At 38.6% G+C, this 14,022-nt stretch overlaps 1 protein-coding gene across 3 annotated transcripts in view; it reads right to left on the reverse strand.

Moving 5' to 3' along the window:
* Window positions 1–12,186, reverse strand: part of LOC149019114 (Tetratricopeptide repeat (TPR)-like superfamily protein) — a 25,996-nt gene extending 13,810 nt beyond the window's left edge. The window contains exons 1-4 of one of the 3 annotated variants that reach the window (XM_089153181.1): window positions 8,908–12,186; window positions 3,559–3,870; window positions 3,456–3,474; window positions 796–3,359 (exon numbers count right to left, since the gene is read on the reverse strand). In XM_089153181.1, coding sequence (XP_089009307.1) covers window positions 3,823–3,870; window positions 8,908–11,910 — 3,051 coding nt within the window. In that variant the 5' untranslated portion in view covers window positions 11,911–12,186 and the 3' untranslated portion in view covers window positions 796–3,359; window positions 3,456–3,474; window positions 3,559–3,822. Of the gene's footprint in view, window positions 1–795; window positions 3,475–3,558; window positions 3,871–8,907 lie in introns of all 3 variants that reach the window. The other 2 variants (XM_089153180.1, XM_089153179.1) reach the window with 2 other exon arrangements.
* Window positions 12,187–14,022: the final 1,836 nt, after the last annotated feature.

A 14,022-nucleotide genomic window follows, 5' to 3' on the forward strand; every position in this document is an offset into this window, starting at 1 on the left:
TAACAATAATTATGTAGCATGTACTATATCAATAATCAATGTGAAAACTAAAAATGAAAGAAAAGTAGTATGTACTATATCAGTAATCATTGAATATGGCTCATGCTTCACATTTTGTTGCCGACAGACAATTTGGGCCTCAATTCCAAATTGGCTCACATATTTAAATTTATATTCGGCATTGTAGGATAAACTATGATTAAAAAAATAATAATAATATGCACAAATTACAAAATGTAAAAAAAAGCGGCTGCTTTAGCATCTAGGCGGCAATAAGGCGCAAAAGACGACAAACCGGTAATGGATAAACAAAAAAGCGGCAAGAAATCAGCCCGTTAGTTTAGCGGTCACAATTTCAGCGGTTCAAAAACCATAACTTCATACCCGGGCCCCTCAACCTAAAGGAAAGGCGCATTGAGGCGGATGCCAAAGAAAACCATGCTAGCATCAAAACTATAGCACGGCGAGCTGCAGATAGCATTTTAACACTATCACGTGATTTAGATCATGAATTGGACGCATCATTTTGAACCCCAGAATTAGATGTAAGTGTTTCAGGTAATGGTCCCCAATGACAAGAAGTGAAAAAAGTATATACAAAATCAAGGCTGAATGGAATCCTTCTTTTTCTTTTTTCTTTTTTCACTCACTAAACCATGGAACTAAAGTATATTGCATAAAAACAGAAAATTCTACAACAGGGAACCATCAAACATTGAAGAACAACAGAAAATTTTGTACCACAAGTAAACATCACCAAGTAAGATCAGGTAGACCATTGTATGCTGACTTTACCTTGAAAACCCAGAGAAGTGCTGACCGTTTCTGTTTTGGCTTTTTGACCAATTAACTGAAAATATCAACCACCATTTCCTTTTTCCCAAATTTAAGCAAGTATTGGCATCTTTAATTTCATCAGCAATATCACCGGGACTGCGATACACAGTTTTCTCGAACACATCTACAATTTTCTCAAAATTATCCATGGAGATACATTCAGATTCATCAATGTCTTCACCACCAAACTCATCATTAAGATTGCTTCGAGAATTCCTCATCATCAAACTGGATATCACATTGGCTGTTTTCCGCATCTATACTCTTGATACTTCATCCTCTTCCATTGTCATGTATCTCTCAGGTTGCACAGAAGGAATATAGTTCTTCACCCCGTTTTCTGGTACTTCATGTAATTCAAGCACACGAGTCATTTGTTTTGAGGATATCATATTACGATCACAGCATGCCTTCTGAAGCTGCTTAAAGATAATCACTCTATGCTCTCTAAAAACTCTCAACTTCCAACCATTACCTCCTCCTCATATAATGGCATGGTTGAAACAATTTGTTGTTCTGGGCAGCATCATATTTTTTGCTTTAGGGCAGTGTCTCAAGGAACTGTCTCTCCTAACAGTAATTGACCACTCATTTGAAGTGGAGTATTCCAATATGACATCAGCCCCCTTTTCCCCATGCATTTGTCTGACTCAATAAGCAACACCTTTTGCATTGCAAGATGATGAGTCCTAAGTTTTGCCTCAACTCAACGAAGGTTGACTTCAACCCCACCGCATTTTCTCCCAAGTGTTTCCTAATGCGACTGCACTGCTTGCTGTTAGATAGACGCAAATGAAAGGAACAGGAACCATCAACACTGCAAAGCAAATCATACTATGCAACACTGAAGGGTCTTTGCAACTCTGCAACTAAAAGAATTGTACCTCTTGCCCAGATGACTCTTCTTCGAATACGCTGATCCACGGCCCCAGGATTTGGGAGATCTAACAACAAAACCCTTCACTGAAATATTTTTAAAAGATGTAGCCTTTCACATCTCTCTCATGTTAAGGAATGTGTCTTTTCACTAAAAGTAAACCTCAAGAGATGTGTTTGTTAACTGTTGAACATGAATGGTTAATAGGGGTATTTTGGTCTAATGAATAAGTACACCAAAAACTCAGATTGTACTTTTATATAGTAGTATGATTTTCGGACTTTTTCTAAGGCACAAAATTCAAGGTCAGATCTATCGCCATCTAACCGTCAGATCTGTCCCAAACTTTAGAACCTCATCCCCACAACCCTAGTGACCGTCCTCTTAGTTTCAGCCCGATCAAACCAACCAAACTCTAGTTTAACTTAATTCCTTTGCTACCCTAGACACTCCAAAACCCTAGCCTTCCTTTTCACTTACCTCCAAAACCTATTTCCTTTTAGAATCATCATCCCCTACCCTTCCTTTACCTTCGACCTTAACCCTAACCCAGCAGGCGAAAATGTGTAAGGAAAACAACTTGGGAACCACACAACTTTATGCCAGATAACAACTTGACCACTAGATTTTATTAGCTTCCAAACAGACTTCAAGTTGAAATTTCCCATACAAGAAGCATTCCTAGTAACCCTACCACCTCCTCTAGAGGGGGAGAAGAAATAGATTGGATGGCCAACCAGGTGGAACTCAAGGAACAACGAGAATGAGAAGGATGGTCTCACAAAGATTCCTAATGATAAGAGAGGACCAAACCAGTCTGTTAGTCCAAATTACGAATGATTCCAAGCCCCACCTTATATAGTTATCCTACCAAAGCCTAGTAGAGGCACTATCACCAATCAATAAAGCACTAGATTCAAGAGCTAAAGATCTGAAATTCATAATCCTCCTCCAAATCCAAGAGGCAACTGAGGGGTTGGAGACCATCCAAATGGAATCATTTCGAAAACAATATATCCAACCAACCCAGTTATTCTTTGTTTTGAGGCTACCTTCCAGATCATATGTCAAATACCAGCTGCAATAGTGTCTATTATGTGGCCAAGACCCAACCACCCTCAGCTTGGGAGGACAGATTAAACCCAAGTGATATGAAGGATATCTGGTGGTCTCAGACCCCTTCCATGTTGTTAATTACCTGTTGGGGAAGTTGTACAAAACTACAAATAACACTCAAAACAAACTCATAAAGAAAAATGTAATTAATTACTCTGACCAAATTTAAATTGAATTTGGTGGACACATCAATGGAATAAATCCAATAGAAACTTTGCTTTAGTTCCTTCAATTTTCCACCATTAAATATTGTGTTGGAATAAACCTATTCAGTCCATAATCTGTTCTCAGTTTCAGCTGCTGTGATTAGCAGGAGCAGCCCTATTTTTGTACAGATTTCAGTAGTTACAAAAAAACCATCATTTTGATGGGGTTAAGTTCAGAATCTTTGATTGTCCTCGGTCCTGGTTCTGCCTCTTTCAAATATTTACCCCCTGTGGTTCTGTCCGTGGTTTAGTACTTCTCAATCTCTACTTCATTATAGAGTCAAAAACTGTATCTCCTCCTTCGTTAACAAGATTACTAAAAACTGCATTAAAGGAAACGAAAAATACAATTAAATAGGAAAAATATAGTACCTTTCAACAAGGAGCACAAAGAAAATCAATCCAAGCAGCACCCTCACCTAGCATGCTGATGTTGAGCTGAAGTAAACAAACAGAAAAATTCAGGTAAGCATGGACTCAATTACACAGTTTTCCCAGTTAAATAGTTAGAAAGTAACATACCTGCACAGAAGATTAAGTGGTTGCAGCAATCACGATGACAGAATTTTACTTCTGGTGTGGCTAACACTGGGTGCCGCATCATTCCATATCTTCTTAAGATGTGGTTGAAAAAGAACTGAGACAGCTGGAGAACCACTTCCCAACTTGCGTTTCTTCACTGGATAGGATTTGTATATCTCAATCACAGGTTCCAATCGAGGACCACCACATTCATTTTTCATGTAGTCCCTTTCAACGCTCACAAAGGAACCTGAAGCAAAGCAATTAACTTGCTCGGGTTATTAGTCCCTCCCTAGGATGCCAATAAATGTCCTGCTCCAAACAGAGATGAGTAAAGATGAGAAGTCTTCTTTAAGTAGTAGGGTCAGATTAAAGAACTGGATCTTATGCCATTTTAAGGTCAGTGAAGGTTAATAAGTTAAATTAATTCAAGTAGATGGAAAAAAATCAAAGGTGAAATAATTTACCACCACCAGAGAGGAGATATTCTAGGTTCACCCTCAGAGCAATTTATTAAGCTTGAATCTAGAACAAAAGTAACAGTATTTATAGGAAAGGAATTTGGCTTTCTGGACGAAGAGCTCAGACACTGCATTTACACTGCTGCCACTGTCTGCAATGGCTTTGGCTATAAAACCTTCTGATCTAAGTCTAGTGTTGAAGATGCAACTTCTCCTCCAGTCTTCTTCTACTTCAGTCAAAAGGATTTTTTATATAACATTCAGGGAAGGGTTGTAGTTAACTGTTCTTCGTCATATAGGCTTTCGAGTTCTGCTCCTTTTCAGTAGTCGTCTGCAGAGTCATCCACAGATCTAGCTTCTGTTGATTCGTCTAGCTTTGATACCAAATTGATGTGATCCAGGATCTAGGGTTTGGTTGCTTGAGGCAATGCCCTAAATCTAGGTCCACTCCGGGATCCTCTTCCTTCATAATCAGCAATTTTCTAGGGTTTGTAATACCCTGCAGTTGAAGGTAATTGGTTGGTTTAGGGGTGATAGGGCTGGACAATGGTTAGGATAGATTCAGCTAGGGTTTAGAGCCTAGGATTTGGAAAACCAAGTCTGAAACCTTGTTGCATTTAAATTTCATAATTGAATTTCAGTTCTAGGGTTTTGAAATTTAGAATATGATAGGAATTAGGGTTTCTACGGTTGGTTGAGGCTAGGGTTAGGTTGAGTGTCCAATAGGTAGTGTAGAAGCTAACACTAAAAGGGTTTAGGATCTGGTTAATGGATTAAAGAGTTTTAGGGTTTTTGAAGTTTTTAGGGATAGGTTTCCTAATGAAGAAGATGAGTTGCAGAATTTTCTAGGGTTTGGAGGGAGCAAATGGGTTGACTCCTCGCATCAAGAGAGGGTAAGAGAAAGGGATTCTAATCTCCCAATAGGGGTAGGGTATTGATAGGGGGGTCTAGGTTTAGGTTAGTGTTTCTGGGTTTTAAATTCTGGTTTAGAAATTACTGGAATTCCAGAAGTGCTGCATGGTTGAAGGGGGAAGAAGAGAGAGACTGGGAATACTAACTAAGGGTTAGGGAAGGGATTATAGTGCTGCCACAGAGTAATGGAAGGGGAGGAGTGATACTCGATGGGGAAGGGGCTGTAATGGCAGAGTTAGGGTTGGGGATGGGGGAAATGATCCCATGGTTGGGAGGAGGAGAAGAAGAGAGAAGGCTAGAGTTGGGGTGGGGTTTTTACACATGAGGAAGAAGAAGGGTTCTTGAAGAATGTAAAAACTGCAGAATTCATGCAAATCAGCCACAAGTTCCCTCCATGGGAACCCACAACTCCAATCTTAGCTCCTTCAATCCAAATTTTATTCATCAAACATAATCTACCTTTTACAATCTAGAGAAGCTTATTTATAGCCTTTGAGAAGGAAATCACAATAGTACTCAATTTAACAAAGAAAACAAACTAGGACTTTAACTTGTAATTCGAATCAAACTAAAATTCCTAACTGACTAGGTCTTCAACTCACACAAGGAACCTCCATAACTTACTCTAAGGTAGGGAAATCCAATTTGAATTCTAAGAGTAGATATGGATTCGTTGAAAGGAGTAGGTGATGTAAACTGTTTCCAGGGGTTGCATGGGGCCTATGCTTACTTTCCCAATCCCTACAACCCCTAATTTGATCCAAAGGTATTTTGGTCATTGCAATTTTGATGGGGTCCTAGGTCAGGGTCCCACCAAGTCCAGCTAAGTGTCAAGACCCCAGATCTATTTTTATTTTCTCATTTATCATTATTTCGTGATTTATTGAAGAGTCCTTGTCTAGGTGTGATTCCGAGCTTGTGTTGGAATCTCATAACCTCCATTCACTTGTTGTTAGGACTCCATATCTATTCTTAGAATTCAAACTGGATCTCTCATTCTCTCTAGAGTAAGTTATGATAGAGTCCTTGTTGATGTGAGAGTCATTAGTAATTCAGAGTCATACTTAGAATTAAAGAGTCAGTTTGAAGTCATGTAGGTTTCTCAGTATTGAGCCTTAGTCTCCTCCTTTTTTGAAGCTATAAATAAAGCCTCCAACCTCTGTTACTGCAAGTTGATTTGATTAATAAATTTGAGAATTGAGTTTGGAGGCAAAAGAGGAAGTGCACTCTTAGAGGCTGGAGGGGGGGCTTACGGCACGCTTAGCGTGATAAACTCTGCAGTTTTCTTCCATCTACAGCAAGCTTCTTCAACTCCAGCAGCTCCAATGCCATTCCAAATAAGTACAGCCCCTCCCCATCCCCTTCCAGCCCCCTTCGCCTTCTTCCCTAGCCCATGCAAGCTCCACCACCCCTTCTTCTTCCCTGCGGCAGCAGAATACCCCCTCCCCTATAACCCTTAGATTCCCTGATTCCCTCACCCCATCCCTTCCCCTATAGGATCTAATGTAGTACTGTATTTGATTGATCAAACAGTAACCAAATAGGATCTTTCACAGGGAATCAAGTTCGGATTTGATAGACTTAAGATGAAACAGAATTTGGATGTGAAAGAGGCTGAAATTAGAGTGGTTTTATAAGGATAATAGTATAACAAAACGGGCTGAATAGATCTTCAAAACAGGGGCAAAATTATGATAAAGAAATTGAAAGGACGATGTGAGGGAATTGAGAATAACAATGTAACACATGGGCTTCACACCGCAAGGTGGATCAATTGGATCGAACACCAACCTACCTTGATCAAACACAAGGAGTCTCCATAGAGAAGGAATGCTAACAAAGCAAATTGATTTCAATAGATGAGTTGTGTCTTCACCTCTTACATAAGTCTCTTTATATAGCATTCTAAAGAAGCATAAACATTAATGGTAACATCCAACCACTAGCTAACACCACCTACATATTAATAACTCAACTACTAAGTAATAACTAACTCTTTGACAAAGGAAAACTCTTTTGACAATGAGTTCTTTAATTTTCAAACCACAACCCTTTTTATTGACTTTTCAAAAACTAGACTTGGGCTTAGGTATAGACTATGAAGTTCAACATATGTGGGCTACCTTTAACCCACTAAAACAGTCCTAGCCCATGAAAGCCATGGGCTGATTCATGTGATAGCTTTAGACCTTTGATGGGCCTAACCCAATGGGCCTTTTCTTTCTTATATATGTCTTCAATTCTGCATCAGGATCACACCCATCCCCTTATCCCTACTCCATTAGGTGTTAGAATAGACCCTAACCTAGTTTTATTAAAAACCTTATAACCCAAATTCCTCAACCAAACTTCAAACCCTATTAAGATTACTGTCTCACACCCCAATTCTACCTTCCTCTAGCCCTAGTTGACTTTCCTGAGAGTCCTAACCCAAGTAGGATACTTCAAACTAAGCCCAAACCTATAAGGATTAACCTGACATTATATAACTCTAATAATAGTCCCTCCCCTAGCCTAACCAAAACCCTAAGGCCTCATTCCCTAACCCCAAGCCTTACAATCTATTTCTGGAATTACATTGCAGCAGCAACCGAAATCCCGTCAAATCAGCCCTAAAACCCATTAAACATAAACCTAAGTTCAATCTCAAACCTGAAACCTAATTACAGAAACGATTCAAGTTTGAAACCACAAGTCCTCATCCCAAAGCCTGGCCAAATTCTTCTAGGCCAATGCCCAACCACCTTGTAAACCCTAAGATCTAGAAGCATCCTTCATCCAAAGTCACCTAAAAGCTAAAGCCCTAGAAGATTGCTGGTTCTAAGAGAAAGGGTCCTGGTCCTCCTGGAGTGGGCCCAATTCTAGGGCAACTTTGTAATAAACTAAATACTAGAATTTGATTCACATCAGTAGGACAACTCTAGGGGACTCCTTCACAAACTAGGAATCCAACTCTAATCAGGGCTCTTTAATAACTTGCAAAATAATGACTCAAACTGAAAAATAAAAGTAGATCTAGGGTCCCACAAGCATACTAGACCCAACTAAACCCTAAGTGGACTCAACTGAAAATAAGCAAAATCACCTGAATACTCCTATACTTGGATGAAATTGCCTGGGTTGCTGGTAGGGCCACAGGGTACTGGTAAACCCCTTGGGCCCTCTTTGGGTAGTCCTGGATCTGGTTTACATCAAGTGGTCTTCTCAATACATGACCAAACCATCTCAAGTGACTTAACCAGAAGTTCATGCCTACTGAGGGTACTCCTAAGTTTACTTAAACTCTAACCATTAATTATTACTAGTTCCTGTTTTGGCACTTACCTACACGCAACATCATCATTTCAGCTACACTCACAACATGACTGTGTTGGTTTACTATTATCCCGACATTCCGGCTTGGGCAATAAGCCACTAACCATCGGACAGACTTCGTCATTACCTAACAAGGTCATTGTATTTAAATTTCTTCAGTATACAATAATCAAGTTCCTTCTCTAGTGGAAAGAGCCATACCTCTATACTGACTGATCATTAGAATATGAATAAAAAGTTTGGTGCTCTTTTTTCTTTGGTATATTATACCATATAGCAGATAAAGAATCTGATAAGTCAAAATAAGCAGAATGCATACTTGCAATGTGTGTAGTTATGAATGATTGAAAGGTATGATGAATGTCAGCAAAGAAAGCCAGAGGGAAAATCTAGAATAATTTACTCAAATTAAGAAAACAGAACTTCAAAGTAGATGACATACACATCAATAAATTTCCGGTGAAATTGGAAAAGTTAAAAAATGGTGTACTTACAGAATAGATTATATAGAGGATTATTAGATTTTATTGAATCGATAAGACATCATCATCAAAGCTAATAGGGGGGAAAAAGAGGAATGAGATAGAACTTAAATTTAAAACTACTGCTGGAAAAGGGGGGGGAGAGAACAAGAGAGAGAGAGAGAGAGAGAGGAACAGACCATGTGGCATATGCCATCTGAAAGTAGAAGTGCTTCATCCCACTTGTTAATCTTAATGAGACCTTTGATAAGGTAAAAGATGACACTTAGATCTGGAATGTGGCCTCTCCTAGTCATATCTGCATACAGTTCAAAAGCTTTCTCAACCTTTGATGCAAGGGAGAGGCTCTCTATCAGTGAAGAGTACACAACCCTGTCAGCGGATGAAAATACTGAACATGTCAACATCTCTTCAGCTAATTCCAATGCTACCTCTAATCTCCCAGCCTTACAGAAACAATCAATCAAAATCCTGTAAGTTGGAGCAATTGGCATTGTATTGCCATCTGCGATTTCATTTAGGAGGCCAAGTGAGGCTATAAATTCTCTGCTGAAACCTTCAATGACTTTGCGGTAGCCTGTTGCATATCTTGGCCAATAGGTCTGTTTCATCTCCACAAGAAGTTTGTGAGCTTCATCCAGAAGCCCTGCCACACAACAATATTTTATCAACACACTGTATGTGACAAAATTTGGAGCACAACCCTTAGCTTGCATCTTTCTCAAGACTTCAAAACACAAATCAATTTTGTGCACTTTGCCAAAGCCATCAATCATTGCAGTATAACTCACAACATTGGGACGACATCCCTTCTCTTCCATCATCACCAGAAGCTTATAAGCCTCGTCGGTCTTCCCAACTTTACATAGACCATCGATCATTTCTGTGTAGGTTACCACATTTGGAGGGCAAGCATTTTCTAGCATCTTAGACAAGACCTTCAAAGCAAGATCTAGTCTTTTATCTTTAAATAGTCTATCAATTAAAGAGCTATAGGTGTAAACATTTGGACTATGCCCATTTTCTGACATCTTTGCAAAGATCTCTTGTGCTTCATCTAGCTTCCCAACCTTGCAAAAGCCATCTATAAGAGCATCATATACAATTTCATTAGGCTCACAACCTGCCTTTGACATTGCTTCAAGTAAGTCACGAGCCTCACCCACTTTGTGGGCCTTGCATAAACCATCAACCAATGCTCCATAAGTGACAACATTCGGTCTAATGAGATCGCTTTCATCACTTCTAAAGTACATATCTACATCCGGAATTTCAGAATTACCCCTCATCCTTCTATAAATTTGGCAAGCCCTCTCAATGTTCCCAGCCTTACACTGACCATCAATCAAAGCTGTGTACGTAATAATGTTTGGACTACAACCCTCTGATAGCATCCTCTCAAAAAGACCATTCGCAATAGATATTTTCCCCACTTTAAGATATGCATGTATCAATGAAGTATATGTCACCACATTGGGGGCACAACCATCTCTTTCCATTTCATCAAATAAGTTGCGGGCTGGTTCAATGAGATCAGCTTTACAAAAACTATCGATCAGAATAGTGTAGGTAAAGACATCAGGGACAATACCATTTTTTCTCATTTCTTCAAATAAAAGGATAGCCTTCTCAATTTTGGAGGCCTCACAGAGAAAACCAATCACTTTGGAGTAAGTACTGATGTCAGGTATGAATCCCTTGGTCATCATTTCACGAATAACTGAAAATGCCTTTTCAAATTTTCCAACCGCACAAAGACAACGAGAAAAATGCCCAACATTTACCTTATTCAACACAAAACCTGCATCAAGCATTTCAGAGTATGCTTTTTCAGCAAGCTCCAATATACCGGAACTGGGTAATTCCTCCTTTCCACAAATACCTCCAATCAAGATATTGTATACCACATAACCAGGAACATAACCACAATCCACCATCTTCTTGAGTAACTTATAAGCATAGGAATAATCTCCAGCACTGCAATAAGCATCAACAAGAAATTTAAATATTGAACGAGTTGGATAACAGCCTTCTGTGATCATCATGCTAAGAATTCTCTTGCACCTACCTAATTGTCTTTTCCTCAAACATCCAGTAAGCAAAGTTTGAAATGTTTCAACATTAGGGATACAAGCATTGCTTCTCATGCGATGCAAAAAATCCATAGCTTCCTCAAAAAGAGAAGCCTCACACAACCCATAAATCATTTTATTGTAAATTATAGTATCAGGCACGAATTCTTCCTCCTCAATGATCCTGAGCGCCTCTCTCCACCTTCCAGCCTTGCAAAGGGACTGAGCGAAGTAACCCATGGTGAACCGATCCATATTAAAACCTGAGTCAGACATCTCCCTGTGGACAAGGTAGGCTGTATCCAACCGGTCAGCCTTGAGAAGAAGTAGAAGTAAGGCATTATACGTTGATTTAGAAGGTTTGTAGCCGAAATCCTTTAGCCTCCCAAGCTCCTCAAGTGCTGCATTCCAAAACCCATTTCTACAACACTTTCGGATCAAAACATTAAGCAAATCCCCAAGAACTTCTTTATCATCCTCTCTAATTTTTCTAAGAAAATGTTCGGGAACCCTGCTGTTCTTATCAAAACCCAATCTATCAAGCAGAGCATGGTAAACTCCGGCTGTATGGCTATATCCAATTTGTCGACCGGCCCAAATGAAGAACTTGACTCCCAATTCAGGACTTGGTACAAGTTTCAACACCTCAATAACAAGATACTCGTTCAATTTCTCCCTATATTGCCTAAGAAACTTCTGTGTTTTGTCACCAAAATTGTCCTCATTATCTCTAATTGCATCTGATATCAATATGGCTTCATCAGAGAACTTACCCGAATCAAAACTCTTTCTCGACGAGCCTTGAACTGCATCCTGCAAAAATGCAAAATCTTGAGAAGAAACGGTTTGTTCTTTCTTGTCATACTTTCCCTGAACTGAACAACCTGCATTTTCTGGATTCAAGAACTCAGAATCATTCAATCCTTCAAGATCATCTTGTGGAAAGCTACTGATGCCCCGGCTGCAGCCGTGGAAATCTAATCGGGAATGCTTGAATATGTGAAAACTTGAGAACTTCAAGGACTTTCGTGGGTAAGCGTAGTTAGCTTTAAAGGAGGCCACAAAGGTTATCAATTGGGAGAAGGCTATCATTGAGCTTCGCCTGCTCATAGCCTGCAAGTACTGTTGAAGTGGAAAACTGATATGCTTTGGTGGATCAATAGGGTTCTTGTTCTTCAACCCAGAAGGAAATATGTACAGAAAGCGAGGGATTTGAAATAGAAATCTGGCGGTACTGGGTATTAAATAGGAATTGGAGAACTTGAAGAGCCATGGTTGATGGTTCCTTCAAAAGACGTCCGTTTAGGGTTAATTTTCTTTGGAGAAATTAAAAAAGAAAATAGAAACTGCGAAAGATGGGATGAGGAGAAGAGAACACTGATTAGTAGTGTAGTGAACTCCGCACCCTAGGCTGAGTCAACCTGAATATTTATAATTCGGACATGGCAAATCATGTGTTTTTTTTCCTTTTTTTTGTTTTCCTATCCATCTGTCACATGAGAATAGATTACGGGTGTAAATGGCTAACTAAAATCCGGACTCTAGTTCGCATCCGCATCCGTTTAGCGATATCCGATTACTAATAGGATGCAGATATGGTATACTCATTTCTTACTGATTATTATTAATATCCGTCCAATTAAGTTAGTCATTTGGATTTATTTTTTTATTTTTATTTGGATTAAGTTATTCATTTGGATGAATGACAATACCTATTACAGGTAGAAAGATAGAGATCGCAACAAAGAGTTCTCGTGGCCCAGAATCAAAAAAATAAGAGTTTAGAGCATTGAATAGCTTGTATCCATAGAACATCTGGCGTGACATAGATAATGAATAAATAGGAATTAATATCATTCCAATTGCCATTACTAAAGTAATTAGTATTTTTGCCATTAAAAGATATTTTGGGCTAGTAAGTATCTCAAAAAACACTATCAATTCCGCAACAAAACCACTCATTCCCGACAATGTAAGAGAGGCCATCGAGAAACTACTGAATATCGTAAAAATTTTGGGCATTGGAATAGCTATTCCTCCCATTTCGTCAAGATAAACAAGACGTATTCTATCGTAACTCGTTCAAAATGCCAAGAAAAAAAGCACAACACCAATAAATCCATGAGAAATTATTTGTAAAACAGCTCCGTTGAGTCCTGCATTACTTATGGAAGCAATTCCTATAATTGGAAAACCCATGAGATATAGAAAAATAGGCTATTCTCTTTTTTAAATTACGTTGACCGAGAGATGTTGAAGTTGCATAAATTATTTGCTTTGTGCCTACTATCATCAACCAGGGAGAAAATATAGAATGAGCATTGGGTAATAATTCCATATTTATCCGAATCAACCCATACGCTCCCATTTTTAATAAGATTCCGGCTAGAAGCATACATGTACTGTAATGTGCTTCTCCATGGGTATCCGGCAACCATATATGTAGGGGTATAATCGGCGATTTGACAGCATAAGCAATAAAAAATCCAAAATAGAATAAAATTTCCAATGTCACCGGATATGATTGGTTAGCTGATGTTTCAAAATTTAATGTTTGTTCATTGGAACCATATAACCCCATACCCGGAACTCCTATTAACAGAAAAATGGAACCTCCGGCAGTGTATAAAATCAACTTTGTAGCCAAATACAGACGTTTCTTCCCTCCCCACATGAATAGAAGTAGATAAACGGGAATTAATCCTAACTCCCACATGATGAAAAAAAGAAAAAGGTCTCGAGAAGAAAATGATCTTATTTGACCGCTATACATTGCTAACATCAAGAAATGGAACAATCGGGGAGTATTTTTCTAGATTTTATACTAAAATAACTACCAAAGTTGGTAAATTCTTAAATTTCAAACCTAGTCTCATAAATAAAATGGTAAAAATGTCAATAGGTAGTCGAAAACTTGTATTCAATTTGTATTCATGTCCATTTAAAAGAATCTACTGAAGAAAATAATTATCCGATTATCATCCAAATTCGATTAAATCAATTCGAAAACCGATATAATGTTATCAAAATCCATTCAAATATAATAGGATGCGGATATGGTATTACCAGTTTATCACTTTCTGTTCCGAATCCAATCCATTTATACCCCTAGAATAGACAACTCATTCCCTTATGGATGAACACATATGTCTAAAATCTAGATTTAAAGGTTAAGATTAAATTTTAATAAAAGACTTCTATATTCTAAATCTAATCTTAATC

Source organism: Hakea prostrata, chromosome 4 (assembly GCF_041222555.1).
Source record: "Hakea prostrata isolate BN-2017 chromosome 4, UWA_Hpros_2, whole genome shotgun sequence".
Lineage (NCBI taxonomy): Eukaryota > Viridiplantae > Streptophyta > Magnoliopsida > Proteales > Proteaceae > Hakea > Hakea prostrata.